Raw genomic sequence first — 13,029 nt, 5'->3', positions numbered from 1 at the left:
GAAAAAAAAAAAAAAAAAAAAAAAAAAAAAAAAAAAAAAATTCTACACATTAACCATTTACCTATTGTATGATTTCAACAATAGTGGTAAACATCATCATAGGCTTTGGGATCTGGCAGTCTTGGAATTGGATCCACATACTAATTACGTAATCTTGGGAAAGTTACTTAATTTCTCTTTAATACTCAGTTTCCTCATCTAGAATATGAGAATAATGATCATAACCATATTGTATTAGGTCATTGTGATCATATGCAAAGCTTAACAATGTTTGGCTCATAAGTGCTCAACAGCTTTTATTATCTTCATCATGATATACCTGTTTATGTGTTTTTCTTTTCTAGACAAATGTTTTGAAAACAAGACATTATTTATTCACCTTTTTATGGATGAATGGATTCAGTAAAGGCACTTCCCTGCCAAACTTTGGTGCTGTGCTAAGGAAGGAAAAAACCCTTCTCAGAATTTTTGAATAAACACTAGAGCTAATACTGATGTGGGGGCCAAAATCACAATATCTTTATGGTCTGAAAACCAGGCTGAGAATTGAATTTCAAATGATTCCAGGTTATGGGTGCTCATATGCACCTATACTTCAGAAGTAAAATGTAAAGGAACTTGGGCCTCAAAGATTCCAAAGATTAAGTTTGGATAACAATTAAAAAATCAAAAAATGTTCAGGAAACAAGGCATCATGAGCATGAATCAGTAAAAAAAGAAAATGTGGACTCAGAATGAGAAGGATGTCTGATACTGGAATATAAGATATAGAACAGAAAATGGTTATGTTTTATACTAAAGGAAAATATATGTGAACAGACAGACTTGAAATGAATTACAGGTTGAGTATCCCCAATCCGAAAATCTGAAATCTAAAATGTTCCAAAATCTAAAATTTTTTGAGTGCCAACATGATGCTCAAAGGAGCATTTTGAATTGTGGATTTTCAGATTAGGGATGTTCAATCACTTTAAGTTCTGCAAATATTCCAAAATCTAAAAAAAAAAAAATAATCCGAAATCCAAGACACTTCTGATTCTAAGCATTTTGGATAAAAGATACTCAATATGTAGCAGAACTTCTAAAAATCACAAATAAGATTCTGAAATTACAAAGTTGATGTAAATAACAATAGATAAAGCTGAAGAGAAAATCAGAAGACAGAACTCAAGGAATTACCCAGTATATAGCACACAGAGACCAAAGGAAATAAAGAATGTGAAAGACTTAAGAGACAAAAAGGATACAGTAAAGAAGGTCTAAAATATGTCTAATCAGTGTCTCAGGAAGATATATTAGAAAGAATGAGAACGAGGCAAATTTGAAAAGTTAATGACTGAGAATTTATCAGAATTGAACGAATAAAGGCATCATTATTCAAATTATGAAAGCATAATTAATTCCAAATAAAAGAAATTCAATCCCAGATACATTACAATGAAGCTATAAAAATATCAAAGGAAAAGCAGAAGAGAACTTAAAAGCAGCTAGAGAATACTACACAGATACCCAAAAAAGGAAAGACAGACTAAGTAGATTTTTTAGCAGCAACAATGAAAGCCAGAGAAAGTAAAATAATGTTTTCAAAGTCCCAAGAAAACACTATCAATTTCGAAGTATATACAAGCAAAACTGCTTTTAAGAATAAGCATAAGAAAGAAAACTAACAGTTTCTATGGTGCAAAGCCTATGGTTCAAAATTCTTCTCCTCTGCCAAGAGAAACAGCAGCAGTTTGGATGTACAAAGTGGAACAAATGATCTGAACAGTTTAAATGTTCCTTTCACCAATTTCAACTCCCTCCCACCCCAACTTTCAAAAATACTTAGTACTTCTAATTCCTAAGCTATTCCAGATACCTCAGGCCAAACCAACTTGGTTTCGGGCTTAGGTTTTAGCTTCCTCTGATTTGCTTAGTCACCTGAATATCTATCTACTATGCAATTCCAAATTTTGGGGGTCTCTCACCTGCTTAGTCCTTACGAGTTTACCTTTCTTTATTTCTTCAGTGTCATTTCTGTGGCTGTTTCAAAGTGGAAAAGAGCAAAATACCTGTTTCCAATCAGGTGTATTTAACTAAAGAATCTAGGGTGATCTTTTTCATCTACTAAGTCACTAAAAAATTTTGTTACCTCAGTTTTATCTCCAGCACCAGCTCACCTGAATGTGCATTCAGTCACTGTATTCAGCATAACAAAATATGATTACAATATTATAACAGCTCCATATCAACACAAATAAGTTCTTATACCCAAATGACTAATATAATTATACATTCATCCATCTCGTACATTATTCTAAATTCATAAGTTTCTCCTATTAGAGAAATTAAAATGTAAATACCTTTTCATGCTTCTTTAGGAAGTTGGTTTTCTTAATTTTCCCATGATGCTGCAATTAAAAATAATTTTTAAGATGAAAAGAAGATAGTAATCCACAAAACCAGAAAATATAATTTGTTTAAAATGTAGCACATAATACTAATTTATGTATCTTAGGTTTTTAAAATTTGATTCTTATCACCTTGTATATATAAGATTTCAAAATACTTTAGGCTGATTTGACTCAGATTTGGACTGAATGCAAAATTACTTTTGCATGTAAAGAGGCTTTAAAATATATTTTAAATAGAGGCAGGAAAAAAAAACTGGAAAGAAAAATAGCCTTAGCCCTTGGGACTGTGGAACTGATGGGTTTTTAGCTCTTCATAAATAAGATTCCTCAGGAAAGTATCCCAGAGGTCACAAGATTTAAAAGATAGAAGGTCCACAAACAGCATCCAACAGAACTTCCAAAGATAAATGGGTTTTTATTCATCCCTTAAAAGAGGTTGATAATTCACAAAATAAACACTGACTGGGAGCATTTAGTTACAGGCACTTAGGATTCAATAAGGGGGAAGAAAATAGAGGTGGTCTTTGCCCACATGAAATTAAAGAGTAGCAGGAGATGACAAAAAATAATTATAAATTGTTGGTAAGTCTAAAAAAAAAAGCAAACATAATGTGAAATAGGAAACAAAAGAGAGGACCTACGTAAGATAGGTTGTACAGGGAGCACTACTCTGAAAAGGCAACATTTAAACTGAATCCTGAAGGATGAAAAGTAGGGGAAGGAGCTTTGCAGAAAGATGGAACATGAACAAAGACTCTAAGGTAGGAAAGAGATTGGAAGGCTCTAAGGAATTGAATAGGCCAATGTGATGAGAACATAGGGCGTAAGGGAAAAAAAAGGAAAACAATTCTAAAATGGGATTTCTCTAACTAATGTACATGCAGAAGGTGCTCCTGAGAGTTCCAGATAATTCATTGCAGTAAGAACTTTAGCACAGTGAAAGAGTTACCACCCTTAAAATTATTTCCAGCTTCCATATTTGAAACAGAACTTCATGTATTTTTAAAATCTAAAATAATTACCAAAGGTATACCCTATTTCTTCTCTTCTATGAAACTACCTACCTTTTCTCAAATTTCAGGTTGTGATCTTACTTTAAAAGGCTTTAGAGAATGAGTCCTAAATACATATTTAGCAATTTCTTATTCTAATCTCTGCTTGTTAGAAATTTATAGGTGTTAGGAAATTTCAAAAGATTCCTGGGATCTTCAAAAAGAAGTATGTTACTATTACCTTAAGGAAGAACCTCTTGTCAGTTCTTGCTGGATTGTATGAAGCGAGGTATGCAGCAATTAGAATAAACTTAGAGTAGTATGGAAGTTCCACATGAGTATATGCTGAGAGACCTACACAACAAAATATTTTTAGGTATTTGCTATGGTAACACTAGGTTATAAGTATCTCTTCTCACTTATCTTTTGACTTCCATATAGTGTTCTCTAGTCAAAATAACCTACTCCCTGAACTTAAATAGTGTCATAATGACAATGATGGTGGGGTGGTGATAAACATTATTAATAATATGTTTTGCTCATTCTATTATTTTTGCTTAGCTCCTCCCATTCTTAAGTCTAAATCCTACCCATTCTGCCCTTCAAGGCCATGCCCCATTAAACCTTCCCTGACACTTCCCTACCACACCAAAATAGAAAAATTTATCTGTACTATGAATTCCTACTCTGTGTATTTCACTTATGTCCCATGTAACATTATGCCTTATGTTAATTATATATAAATTATATCTACAACGTTATACTGTTCACTGAAGGAACCACATCAAATGTTTTTTTTTTAATCCCTACCATGCTTTGCACATAGGAAATAATTAATATATGGATAAATAAAACAATGGAGTCAGCTAAGCAGCACTGACTCTTAAGGGAAGGGAAGGATTCTGATATTTACTCAATACTCTGTGTCAGAGACTGTGCTTGGTGTTTTACTTAAGCATCACTTTGAATCTTTGCAATAACTTCAAGCTAGATACTTTTTTCATTTTATAGTTAAAGATACTGATCTTGTTTAAAGGACATAGTGCAGATCAATTATTACAAATTTTTCTAACTCTAACATCTATCTCTTTCCCTCACAACACACAACTGTAAATCACTTGTTAAGCACCTGAAGCATTTAGAAACCAAAATAAACAAAACAGAATCTCAACATGACCATTTCATACCATTTTCCCTAGCCATCGGCCATTGACTTGGAATGTAAATTTTCTTTTATCACCGCTTATTAACTGAATGTGTTAATTTAAGTATCTTAATAATTAAAGAACTGTCTCTGCTAACTATCTCAATACTTCCTTTGATACCTTTCAGTTGTCCTGGATCTGTGTCATCTTTCTGTAGCTTTTCCCACTGGGAACTGAAAGAAAATAGGAGAGCAAAAATAGATTTAAAATGTATAAAATCAATATACTGTACTTAAAACAGAGCCCTAGAAAAACTAAATTTTTAATTTAATTACAAAATAGGAAAGAAGAAAAATAATATATACATGCAATATACATAGATGTGCTGGTACAAAATTATTTAGTGTATATTAGAACAATATAAACTTATAAAGAAAAAAAAACTTATAAAGCAATACACAGATGTTAATTTTTAAAAACAATCTCTATTACTCTGATCATAATTGCAAATCTATCAAAAAGCATCAACAAATAAATACCATCATCTACCATTCAGGAAAACTCCCAGTGTTCAAGCTACCATATTAGATACAATTGTTATACTGTACACTATTTGTAAACTCATACCAGTCCCTTAAATCAGGTATGATTGCATCAGAAACCAAGGCCCAAAGGTTTAGTTGCCCAAGGACACCCACCAGTCAACAGGGTAGCTAAGAGCTGTTTCCTTGTAGGATTCCTGAAGAGTTCATGCTATTTTAATTGCCCCATCCTGGCCTTACTTGCAATTAAAACTATTAAATAGCCAAAATACTATTAAGAATATGAAGAACTCATATTTCAAAATACTATTAAGAATTATGATATGACAAATCAAATTCATAAGGAAATACACTATGGTGTAATGAAAAAAGACAGCCCTAGGAAGATAGAGGTTTCGGCTCAATGACACTGAATAAATTAATAACCTTCTCATAAAAAAATAAGGCAGTTAGATGCAATAGTCTGTAAAGACCCCCTCCAACTCTAAAACTCTCTTACAGGGCTCTTAAAATGCTAATTTAAAAATAATGCCAGATTAGCACAATTAAATACCCCAAATCACACTGTTATACAGATATTTTTTTAAATCAGCAGGGTGGGCTGAAAATTCTAGGCATACAGCACTTTGAGAAATTTTAATGGGCCACTAGCAACCTATGTGGAGAACAGACCTGGTACAGCAAACTGACTTTCAAAATAGATCATTTCCTCCACCTTATAATTGAACAGTGCTTCACAGATTATGTTTTAACATTCAATACTTCTTATAAAAGCAAATAAAAATAAATTTTTATCAGTTACAATGTTATAACCCTGACTTCTAGACAATTAAAATTAACAAAATTTTCTTACATAATAATTGCCCATTTAATGTTGTTACTAAAACCCTTAAAGACCCAACCAGGGTAAAACTGACCATCTTCAAAGGGGAGAGGGGAGACAAACATTTACTTATTTACTGTATATTATAAAACCAGCAAACACCCCATTTAATCCTCAAAAATTTATGAGAAAAAAAATGTAATTTCTTTTTCTTTTTTTTTTCAAAATAACAAAACGGAGGGTCAGAGGGGCTAACTAATTTGACTAGAGTAGAAAAGCTTTTAAGTGAGAGGCAGCATTTCAACTGAGATCTCTGATTAAAAAAGGTCATGTACATAGTAACTACGTAGATATATACGAGGGATCTTCCAAAAGTTCATGGAAAGATTTGTATTATCTTTTAATTCTATTTTCCACAAACTTTCTGAAGTACCCTTGTACTATGAACTATCAGTTTCCAAGGGTGATTCAGAGTCATAGTAGCTCTATTAAGAGAGGTTAAATAGGTTAGAATTTTAAGATGAACCAGGAAACATGACTGGGGTCTTTTTCAGAATCCATCCAAACTACTTATAATAGCTATTTCTAAAATAGCTATAAAATCAACATATATGCCCCAAACCTTGTTGAGTCAGGATCTAGCCTTCGATGGTTTTATTTCTCCTTTTTTTATTCTGCTTATCCCAACTGCTCAGTTCTGATTAGGAAATATGAAATATGCGATTGTTATTATATTTTAATTTAGTAAGTTTTATTATATGGGGTGAATGGAGGTTGTCAGTGTTGGGAAGAAATGAAAGGGTCATTTACCTTAAAACAATTCAAACACTTTCAAATGGAGTAGTCGGCATCACCAGTCTCAGAATACCATTGTTTATTACACTACCAAGAGTTTCACTGGTAAAAATTTCACTTTATATCACTTTGTGAGAAAAATAATACTAAGAGCATTATGTCTACTATAAAGATAACCAATTCAACAAAAATGCAGACTCTTCTAAATACCAAATTTTTGTTTCAAAAAGACAAAGAAAACAACCATATAGAGAAATTCAGCAAAATACCATGATAGTTAATAAAACAAACATCCTTAGCAATAACAATAAATGGGCATAAAGCTCCCATTAAAGAAAAAGGTTTTCAGAATGCCTTACTCAGGGAGGCAGGTCAGATTAGCAATGCTTATTTTTGTGCTCTATACCCTTTATAAAATAATTATATTACAGATTACATATTAATTGCAAAGGGAAGAAGATGCCTTTGTATGCATGCATATATATATGTATGTAAGGATGGACGGATATTTTTGAAAAAAGATATGGTGGATAAGCCAAAAACTATATAGATGGTTAGGAACACAGTGGAAGGGATAGGGATGGGTGTGAGACTTCTTTGAGCATGCTATTTTTTTTTTCAAGTTTTACCTCTTGAAGTGTTCTTTGATTCCCATCTCTTAACATGTACAGCAATCAATGAGTTTATTCTACTTTCCTCTTTCTCTTTCCCTTTTCTTCCCATTTTTAAAGTTGTGATATTCTCACTTTGTCAACACATATAATATATACATACTATTCTTCTACCCTTGTTTCCACGTTTATTTCAGTTTGGGGCTAAAATTAATTAAATTCAATGATCACCCTCAATCCTTTTGCTTAAGTTTCTCCAGGTATCTCTTTTTTACACCATGGTTGTCACTCATAGATTCCTCAAAAATGTCTTAATAGTACTGTTTCATAAGTTCTTCCTTGTTTAAAACTGTTTTTCTATACCCTTGACACATGAATGACAAGTGACTAGACATAAAATTCTTTAGCTTATGCTTCTTTCTCCTTGAGTTTCTTCAAAATGTTGCTCCACTGGTTGTCTTACTTTATTGATTCACTTTCCTTTGTAAGTGACATTGTTTTGCCTGGAAGCTCAGAGATGTATTTTTCTTTTATTTTTAAAGCCTACAAGTTTTATAAGAAAGTCTCTGTAGCAGGCTGAAGAAATGACCTTCCCCCTCCAAAGACATCAACATCTAAATCCCTAGAACCTGTGACTGTTTCCTTACATGGTAAAAGGAACTTAGCAGATGTGACTGAGTTAAGGATCTTGGGATAGAGACTGTATTAGTCCATTTCTGTTGTTTATAACAGAAATACCTGAAACTGGGTAGTGTGTAAAGAAACAATATTGATTGCTTACAGTATTGGAGGCTAGGAAGTCCACAGTCCAGAGAACACATCTGTGAGGGCCTTGTTGGTGGGTGGTGACTCTCCACAGAAACGTAGGGTATCACATACCAAGAATGGCAGAAGCAAGAGACAGAGAGCTTCCCATGTGCTCTTCTTTTAAAGCCATCAGAACCATACCCATGACAACCATTAAATTATCAATGGATTAATCCATTCAGTAGGGCATGGTCCTCACAATCTAATTGCCTTTCCAAGGCCCCACCTTTCAATTACCATAATCGTAGTTCCCACCTTCTTAATGCTGTCACAGTGGGGATTAAGTTTCCAACATGAGCTTTTGGAGAGACAAACATACCCAAATTATATCAGAAATTATACTGGATTATCCAGATAGGCCCAATGTAATCACAAGGATCCTTCTAAGAGAAAGATAAGAGGTCAGAGAGAAGAGAAAATGTTATACTGCTGACTTTGAAGATGGAGGAAGGCACCATAAACCAAGGAATGCAGGCAGCCTCTAGAATTTGGAAAAGGTAAAGAAACAAATTCTCCTCAGGATCCTCTAGAAGAAACACAATCCCATGGACCCATTTTAGACTTCTGACATCCAGAACTGTAACATAATAAATGTGTGTTGTTTTAAGCCACTAAATTTGTGGTTAATGTGTTACAGTGTGCTGTGGGTTGATTGAATTGTGTCCCCCAAAGACCACATATTAGAAGCTTAATTCCTATCATAACTGTTGAGGGTGGGAAATCCTATTATGGTAAATGAAAGGTGGGGCCTTGAAGAGGTGATTAGATTGTAGGACCATGTTGTAATGAATACATTAATAATGGTGGTCAGGGAAATGGCTTGGAGGGCTTTAAAAAGAGAGTGAATGAAGAGGTTAGTCTCTCTGTTCTCTTTGCTCCCCCATTTTCACAATGTGATAACCTGCTATCACTGTCACCACCACCAAGACCTTCACCAGCTTTGTTCCCTGGACTTTGGGCTTCATAGCATCAGAAATTGTGAGCAATAAATTTCATTTTCTTCATAAAATACCCAGTTCTGTGTATTTTGTTATAATCAACAGAAACTGACTAATACACAGTGCAATAGGCTGATACAGTCTCGGAATTGACCATTCTGGATTAAACAGGAAGATAAACACCTTGTGATGTGTAAAGTCAGGTCTTCTTTTATTTCTGAAAAGTTTTCCTGGATTATAGTTTTAGATCTTAATTCCAGCCCATTGTTTTCTTTTCTGTCTTCAGGAACTCCGGTTATACCAGTTGCCCCTTATCCACAGTTTCACTTTCGGTGGTTTCAGTTACCTGTAGTTTCAGTTACCAGCGGTCAACTGCAGCCTGAATATATGAAATGGAAAATTCCAGAAACAAACAATGCACCAGTATTAAATTGTACAACTTGCTGAGAACCATGATGAAATTTCTCATCATCTGGCTCTGTCCTGCCCAAGATGTGAACCATTCCTTTGTCCAGCATATTCACAGAGTACATGCTACCAGCCCGTTTTCACTTAGCAGCCAACCTGGTTATCAGACTGACTGTTGTTATATTGTAGTGCTTGTGTTCAAGTAACCCTTATTTCACTTAATAAGGGCCCCAAAGCACAAGACTACTGTGCCTAATTTGTAAATTAAGCTTTACTGTGGGTATGTAGTATAGGAAAAAACATAAGGTTCAGTGCTATCTACAGTTTCACCCCTCTACTGGGGGTCTTGGAATATATCACCTGTGGATACAGGGTGACGACTGTATACTGTATATATGTTGAATCTTCTCTGCCTGTCATATTTATCATATCCTACCTGATAATTTTTACCTCTTTATTTAGTTTTGTTCTTTTAGTGGTTTTCATTCTTCCCCTCAATGTCCCTTATACTATTCTCAGTTGAATCTGCTCTTCCTTAAATTATCATTTCACTTTAATTTCTGAGATGATTATTTTTGCTTGAATTTCATTACTGAGTAATGAAATTCAGTAATGAAATTCAGGCAAATCAGTAGTTGACACAACTAGTCATCCTGTCCTTTGCCTCCACTGTCCTCTCCTCTTTTCTTTAGTCTTTGCTTATTTTCACTTCAGCATGAGCTCCAGAGCTGGCTCTGCTGGTTTCAGTTGTTCACTTCACTATTTACAACACATAAATTGAAGTCTGTAGTAATCTCTAACTCCTAGTTATACAGCAGACAAGGGTTATGAGTGGTTTTATTTGCTCTTATTGATTTTGTGGAAAGAACTGGATTTAGGTGGCTATAATTATGCTATGGGAAATTAGAAGCCCTTTTATTATTATGTAAGAATCATTTAACAAGACTCACCTTGTTTCTACCTTTATTTTTTTTTTTTTGTCTTTTTCCGTGTCCGGCAACGGTCCGCAACCCTCAGTGTCGCCCCCGTACCGGACCGGGACCGGCAACGGGATTGCAACCCTCGGTGCTGCCCCCGCGCCTCGCTCAGCCAGTGAGCGGGAACCGGTCTGTATGTGGGATCCGAACCCTCGACGGGAAGCGCCGCCGCGCTTCCCAAGCGGCGCACTAGCGCGGTGCGCCACCGGGCCGGCCCTGTTTCTACCTTTAGGAGAAAAAAATCACAAGCTTTTCCATCCTGTAACTTCCAAAAACTGTCATCAAACGATTTTTTTTTTATTAATAAAAAGGGAAGAGGAATAATAGTATCTTTGTAATGTTTCTGTTCATTCAGAATCTATTAAGTTTTCACCTGAATTATACTCTAACCAGCCAATTAAATTGAAAGCAAAGTTAGTAAAGAAAACAAGTTATGGAATAAGGCATTTACGAGAGAAAAATGATAACAAATTGACTGGAAAGTTAGAAAAGCTGATAGCATTGATGTTTTAAAATTTCCTATATTGCTTTGTAATTCAGGCTTAATCTAACTTCTTTAAGGTGCTTTATTATTCATAAATCATTTTCACATATGTTATTTAAATCTTCTAACAATTGTTAGGAGGAAGCCACAGCCTAGAGGTTTAAGATGACTTGCTAGGATCACATAAGGCAGAAAATGGCTGAGCTGGAAATCAAAACCATGCTCTTCCTACAATACTATGTGCCACTGTGTCTCCTAAGCAGTTAGGTTCATTATTATGAAATTCTAATAATAGACAATGTAGACTTATGATGATGACATAAATTTCTTTTATAATAACATTTTCATTATACCATTCAAATATCTAGTATAAATATAAAAAACAAAGCTAATACTGATTTTCTTGTAACTATCCAGATTTTTAAAAAAGACTTGTTTCAGGGCCAGCCCGTGGCTCACTTGGGAGAGTATAGTGCTGATAACACCAAGGCCACGGGTTCAGATCCCTATATAGGGATGGCCAGTTAGCTCACTTTGGAGAGTGTGGTGCTGACAATACCAAGTCAGGGTTAAGATCCCCTTACCAGCCATCTTTAAAAAAAACAAAACTTGTTTCAAATTGCATAACACAATGATTAAAAATTATTTGTCCTTCCCAAAATAAGAAATGATCCAAATCTGTAAGAGTTCCAAAACTTTTTTCCTGATGTAAAGAAGGTAAAGGAAAACATGTACACTTTAGTAAACATCACAAATAAAAATATAGAAACAGTCCACATACTAAATAGAGAGAAAATTACCTTGATATTTCCCTAAGATAAACAGTCTGCATGGCTTTCTTCAAATGAGGTTCAATATTTCTCCATAGTTTGCGAGTATCACGTTCACTTGCTACCCCACAGGGGAGAAAATTTCAATAATTTAGATTTTATAAAATTTTTTCTCAAAAGAATATTAATAAGCAAAATTATATAGTTACCTTCTCCTTTAACCACAGGTTCACAATATTTAGGAAAATTAAGTACTGCCTGTAAATAAAGAAAAAAAGAAGAAAAAAAGGACTGATCTATCAAAATTAGAAATTTATTTTTCAAGTAAAATTTTTATTACTATTCAGGCAATTTTATTTAAACACATTGCTCAAGTAAAATGTAGTTATAGCTTATTACTACAACAATAAAACAGCAAAAATATCAATAATGGTAGCACAACAACATATAAAGTATGCTTTGATTGGCTAAATCGTACCTAATATATTAGCCTCTGAATATAAAATAACATAACAAAGTATAATTGGTACTTTTAGGTCTCAGTTATGTCACATTGGATCATAAAACATGTAATAAAAAAACCTCAAGCCCAAAGAAATAACTGTTATTTTCCAAGGTCTGAACATTCTCATAAGTTAACCGTCACCCTGTTCAGCAGATGACTCAAAGTATTTGGACTTGGAGCACCACCTGAGATTGTCACCAAGGCAAGTTACCAGCACCATCCCAGGCATACTAAATCAGAATCTCTAAGGATTATACCTGGGAATCTATGTTTTAACCGTCTCTCTAGAAATTCTATGTATTCTAAAGTCCGAGAGGCACAAACGAGCTAATTATAACTACTGAGTAGCTTTCCATGAATGAACACTAGAATTCTAGGTAATTCAAACAAAGCGGTGAAGACATACTGCTGCTCTTTATCAATATTAATTTGGTCCCAAGTATTTCACATTGAAATAATTCAATAATGAAGCCCAGAGAAAAGATGTACATAATGTAACTATATATTCTTAAATTAAGAGGATAACAGAGAACTGAGAACCAAATACTTGAATCAGTTTTTCCTATTCTATTTCATAAAAAGCAACAGTTCTTTTTTTTTTTTTTTTTGTTAAATTTTTATTTTGTCAATATACACTGTATATGATTATTATGGCCCATCACCGACACCTCCCTCCCACCTCGCTCTCTCCCCTCCCCCCCAAGAATGTCCTTTCCGTTTGCTTGTTGTAACACCTTCATGAAAGTATAGTTATATCTTCTTCCCCACCCCCACCCCCGTTTTTTTTTGTGTGTGTGTGTGTATGTGGGTGAATTAATTTGTTTGTTTGTTTGTTTGTT

The 13,029-nt window shown here is 34.2% G+C and overlaps 1 protein-coding gene across 1 annotated transcript in view; it reads right to left on the bottom strand.

Annotated features, from left to right (window-relative positions):
- ORC5 (origin recognition complex, subunit 5) overlaps window positions 1–13,029 on the bottom strand; it is an 89,119-nt gene that overhangs the window by 28,600 nt on the left and 47,490 nt on the right. Inside the window, exons 7-11 of the mRNA XM_008592212.1 lie at window positions 11,895–11,943; window positions 11,716–11,806; window positions 4,711–4,763; window positions 3,627–3,739; window positions 2,343–2,390 (exon numbers count right to left, since the gene is read on the bottom strand). Coding sequence (XP_008590434.1) covers window positions 2,343–2,390; window positions 3,627–3,739; window positions 4,711–4,763; window positions 11,716–11,806; window positions 11,895–11,943 — 354 coding nt within the window. The remainder of the gene's footprint in view (window positions 1–2,342; window positions 2,391–3,626; window positions 3,740–4,710; window positions 4,764–11,715; window positions 11,807–11,894; window positions 11,944–13,029) is intronic.

This window comes from Galeopterus variegatus, unplaced genomic scaffold (assembly GCF_000696425.1).
Source record: "Galeopterus variegatus unplaced genomic scaffold, G_variegatus-3.0.2 Scaffold153, whole genome shotgun sequence".
Taxonomy (NCBI): Eukaryota; Metazoa; Chordata; class Mammalia; order Dermoptera; family Cynocephalidae; genus Galeopterus; species Galeopterus variegatus.
The sequence above is the reverse complement of the archived record's forward strand: the minus strand, read 5'-3'. Positions and strand labels throughout refer to the sequence as shown.